The following is a 4,913-nucleotide window of genomic DNA, read 5'->3' as shown; positions in this document are numbered from 1 at the left end:
TGGCAGTTGAGAGGTATGTGAGCACATGCACACTCTCCCGATGTGGTTGACACAAAGCAGCCAGGACGGACACTCTCACCGACGGAAGAGAGGCTTCATAAAGCCTTCAAGTTCCGGTGCACACTCCTGTTGCCCGAGGTCAAGCACACAAGGACACGGATGGTGCGACAGCGTACCGCTGATGGCGAGGCCCGAGTTGGCCTCGAGGCCGAAGGGAGTGCATGGTGCTGTTGCTCAGGTGCGTGGCCGGCTTCTCCAAATTCTTTCATTGTCCTCGAATGAGCGCAATGAAATCTGCAGCGGAGGGATGGTAAGCTTCCTTTCCCAGATGTCTATTGTATCAAGAACTGATCGTTCTGCCGCAACAGAGGCAACGCACTCGACCGGAGCGCACATCTTCCGCTGCCATGCCCAACCTCATTCTGCAGCTCTCACCGGACCTGCATTTGCGGTGGCAATGCGGAGGGCCAGGCATGACAAGGGACCGGGTAACCCGGAACACATTCATATATGTGCTCCCAGAACGGCGCAGGACGGCGGAGAGAGAACGGGAAAGAACGCGGAGACATGGTACGCACTGATTGCATGGTACCGTGACAGATATTCCATCTAACTCGATTTTTGCGATACATCTCTACATGTCGCATTTGACAAGTCGGCACAGGGTTGTACTCTGACCAGGGGGGGCGGCTGCGATCGGAGGGTGCGAGCAAGTAAGCATGGATGGTCGACGGTGGTGGAGTGCAGCAACGAAGCCGCGGCACGGCACCGGGAACACCGATGTACTAGGCGCCCATTTCCTGCGAAGTCGACTCCGAGCCGTATCTCCTCGCTCGCGCAAAAGAGGGAATACTGCACGGGCGCTCGGGAGCCAGAAGTGCGCGCAGCAAACACCGGCCAGGGACGATGAACGAGTCGTCGCACGCATGATGACAAGGTACGTACTGATCCATGTCTTGCATTCTCCGGCTGCTTGTCTGATGAGTGTGTGCGTGTGGAGGTACGAAGATAGCGGCATTTGGATGTACGCGAGCAAGAGCGCGGGTCAGAGAGGGGGGGTCATGGCGGACACAAAGCAAAGTTGCGATTCGCGATTTCGTTTCGAAAGCAGCGACTTAGGCGCCGGTCTCCCTTGCGCAGCGTAAGTACATCCATTGTGGACCTCCTGTGCCTCGTGCGACTCTCCCGTCTTCTCGCGCGCTCGAGTAAACGGGAAAGCAATGTCGGTACAGTGTACGGGTCGGCCACTCGGGACGTCCCCGCATCTCCGGAAGGCACACCACGTATACTTTGTTTCCCAGACAAATTCGAGATCGCGCGACCTCTACGAAGCCGTCGGATACACGCGGGTTTTCACGCGCACAAGTACGTACCTCATTTACCATTCATAGAGACAAACACCAACTGATCTGATGCTGAAAATGCAGTGGTGCGCCTCTCCCGGGTCGATTCTGAGCATCCACGCGAGCGGTGCTCTGGCAGCCCCGCGCCCAGTGTTGTCTGCTTCCCGGAGTGCGCACGGAGTTGCTGGGTGACCTGCATGCACAAAGTTGAGGGCGGCCAAGTCGAAGATGCGAGCGCGGCCTCTGCGGGGCGAACAGGCCTAGGTGCGGCGGGTGCGTACTGCCGTTCTTGGCTTCCGACCGTGCGCTTACTCACTTGCTCGGCCTTGCAGACGACAGAGAGGGACAGCGCGCTTTCGTGTTGCAACGCCAGAGAGCAGGAGCGCGCGCACACGAGGGAGAAGAGAGAAGGTGGGAGAGAGAGAGCTGGACGCGCGGCGCAGGATTCACGCCACATTCGAGTAGACGCCCACGATGTGCAGAGGGCGCGTGCGAGAGCTAGTTGCTCACTCGTTCCTTCGTTCTCCATGCTACAACTTTGTCCCTTGCATATACCCCCTCAGTAGAGTCTGTAGAAGTTTTGAATGCGACCACGTCGGTTTTACAACGGTGCAAAAGTGTCTCTCAGCCCATGTCCGCCTTCTGTCCGCCTGCAACCAGTACTAATGGCACTCACCAGTCACCAAGTAGGACTTCACCATCCACGCAGAGTCCGCGAATCCATCTGGGAGATCCAGTATCGTCCTGAGATACTCGAGCAGCCGAGATCCGCACGCTCGCCGCGGCATCTTCCTGTCTCGTCTCGAACCACCACGTCCTCCTCCCCCGCGACCCCTCCGCGCGATGCCCAACTCGCCACCCCATCTGACGTTGGGGTACACATGGCTCCTCATGGGAGTAGCTCCACGACTTCCGAATACGTGCGTGCGCGCGGTGTATTTGCCCGTCGGACGTGCACAATTGGGCCCCCGGTGCGCAAACACGGTGCCCGTAGCAACGGAGCGCGCGGGCTGCTGCACTGATCCCGGTGCCAGTGGCGTCTCAATTGCATAGGTCATTGACCCCCTTGAAGCACCCACATCACGCTTCAAAGCGCCCTGGCCTGGGGGAATCAATAAAAGGACGGGCGCGGGCGAGAGAGGCCCCCCATCGTGCACTCTGGCTGTATCGACGTACTGAGGCAGGATCCTCTTCACACTTGTAGTCTGCCGGCATTCCCCCCTCGCTTCCTCAGCACCTCCACTCCTTCCTACGCTTTACGTCCACACACGTCGCTTTATTACTCCCAGTCATGATCTTCAACAAGAGCGTCATTGCCACTGCTGCGCTGTGCCTCGGGTTCGCCCTCCAGGCGCACGCGCACGCAGCGATCTCGCCCGCCCTCGGCGTCAAGGGCACCCCCGTGCGGAACGACGCGCAGCGCCCGCAGAAGAACAGCGAGTGCGGGAACATCGACATCGCGAAGAACTTTGACTCCTCGACGGCCGTGCAGGCGGCGGCGAACGGCTCGTTCGTCGCCACTATCACCAACTTCAACGGAGGGATCGACGGCTCGCGGCAGGTGACTGCCCTCGTCGACCCGACCGGCACGGGCAAGTCGTTCGTCTCTGCCGACGTGCTGCAGAACGGGGACAAGGTCAGTGGCTAGATCGTACCGCGCGTGCGAAGGCTCACCATATGAATTCCCGCAGAACCCGAACGACAACGGCTCCCAGCAGCTCGTCGTGCAGCTCCCTGCGGGCAGCACGTGCGCCGGCGGCGCGTCCAAGGACAAGTGCCTCGTCTCGTTCACCACCGCGGGCGGGTTCGGCAACTGCGTCGTCGTCCAACAGGCCGCTGCTGCCAGCGGCAAGGGCGACAGCCAATCGACCGCCGCTGCCGCCGCATCTTCGGTGCCGGCTGCGTCGACTTCTACGAAGGCCGCCAAGGCGACTAAAGCTGCAACGTCGTCCGTAGCGAGCTCTTCCGCGGCGGCCTCCTCTGTAGCTAGCGCCGTCTCGACCAGCGCCGCGGCTGCGTCGTCTTCCGTGGCTGCGTCATCCTCCGCCGTCGCCTCTGCCAGCACTTCGGTCGCAGCGTCGGCGTCGTCATCGGCGGCGAACGCCTCGCAGACTCAGACCGCCAGTCAGATCGACGAGGAGCTCTTGAAGGAGTTCGAGGCATTGAAGAAGCTGATCGAGGAAAAGATTCGCGTACGTCCACCGTGCTTGAAGTCCATGGGTTCGCGATCCTGACGAGTGTTCTCTACAGGGGTCGCGCTCAAAGCGCACCGTGAGCTGGGCCAAGGACGCGTGAATTGCGTGACGCAGAGAGTTGATGGAGAGAAAACAGAGGAAGTGTACCCCCTGCTAGCCAGGCGGGCTGCGAGTGTGTATGAGCATGTACGTTATCGCCAGTCATGAATTCACGTACGAACGTCCCGAGGGTGCTGTGCCCACGGTCTGAGATGTGCTGCGGCATCAGGTTTGTGTACCTTCCTCAGCCGTCGCTCGAAGCTTGACGTTGAACGCTGTGCGAGAGGTCGATCGGTCCCAGTGACGCGCAATAGCGCCAACCGTGCAGGCTGCGGGATATTTGATGGCTTGAACAAGGATTAAAGGGCCCCGGAGGTACCTTTCGCTTACCGTGTCATGACGCGCCGCGGGACCTGGGCGGGTATCCGGAGCCGTCTCCGAGGATCTATGCAGCCCACGACGTCTCGAAGTGAGGGTCGCAGCGACGTCGAAATGGATCGCCGCCACCCGTTTATCGGAACACGTCAGTTTGCCTCGCAGAATCAAATCACGTTTCCACAAGGAACCTCTGCGTCCCCTCTCACCCCTCGTACATCATCTTCTAGCCCATCGCGGTGTAGCCATAGCTTGAAGGTGATATTAGCCATGTATGTTATCGCTAGTCATAAAATCACGTACCAACATCCCGAAGTCGCCGTGCATATGATCTGAGATACGCCGCGTCGTGAAGCCACGGTGCTCGCGTAGGCGGTATAGTTCCTGGCACCGTGCGGCAGCGTCGATCGTGCAGTCTCCGCAGCGAAGGTGAGTACGGCCACTTGATGAACGCCCGCCGGTGCCTCCTCTGTAAGATCAAATTACTACGCTGCCATAGGAGACCTCCGCACCCCTACCCCCTCATACCATCGTCTAGCCCACCGCGGCGTAGCGAGAAGGTGATACGTCGACTGCGGACGGCGATGTGATGCTCGCCACAAAGGCTGCTCATGACCTCGAGCGACGCGCAATGTGGTCGGAAAGCACAGCCTACCTTGCCGGGGCTCGTCTACCGGGGGGTCTGCGCCGTATCTTTTTGATGGGCGGCAGCCTGGCAGGGCGGTCCGTGTGTAAGAAGGATGGTCCGCAGGCTGTCGAGGGTGTTGTTAGCGCAATGTGGGCTATGCTGTGCCTTTTCGAAGGCCTCCTACGCTGCTGCGCACTCGCGCGCATGAATGCGCAGCCGGTGGGCGGTGCTCTGCGCATATGTACGCCCAAGGCGACGATCTATCGAGTCGGTTGCAGCCAAAGAGAGCTCGGTCCGAGCCGAGGGCGCCTGCGTGCAGAGCGAATCCGATCG

The 4,913-nt window shown here is 60.1% G+C and overlaps 1 protein-coding gene across 1 annotated transcript; it reads left to right on the top strand.

Annotated features, from left to right (window-relative positions):
• Positions 1-2,664: 2,664 nt before the first annotated feature.
• TRAVEDRAFT_78017 (uncharacterized protein) lies at positions 2,665-3,229 on the top strand (the record flags this gene model as incomplete). The annotated part of the gene is made up of 2 exons (XM_008047574.1): positions 2,665-2,979; positions 3,035-3,229. Coding segments are annotated over 2 exons (510 nt in total), but the record flags the coding sequence as incomplete, so codon positions are not given.
• Between the last annotated feature and the right edge of the window lie 1,684 nt (positions 3,230-4,913).

Source organism: Trametes versicolor, assembly GCF_000271585.1.
Source record: "Trametes versicolor FP-101664 SS1 unplaced genomic scaffold TRAVEscaffold_51, whole genome shotgun sequence".
In the NCBI taxonomy this organism is placed as follows: domain Eukaryota; kingdom Fungi; phylum Basidiomycota; class Agaricomycetes; order Polyporales; family Polyporaceae; genus Trametes; species Trametes versicolor.
The sequence above is the reverse complement of the archived record's forward strand: the minus strand, read 5'-3'. Positions and strand labels throughout refer to the sequence as shown.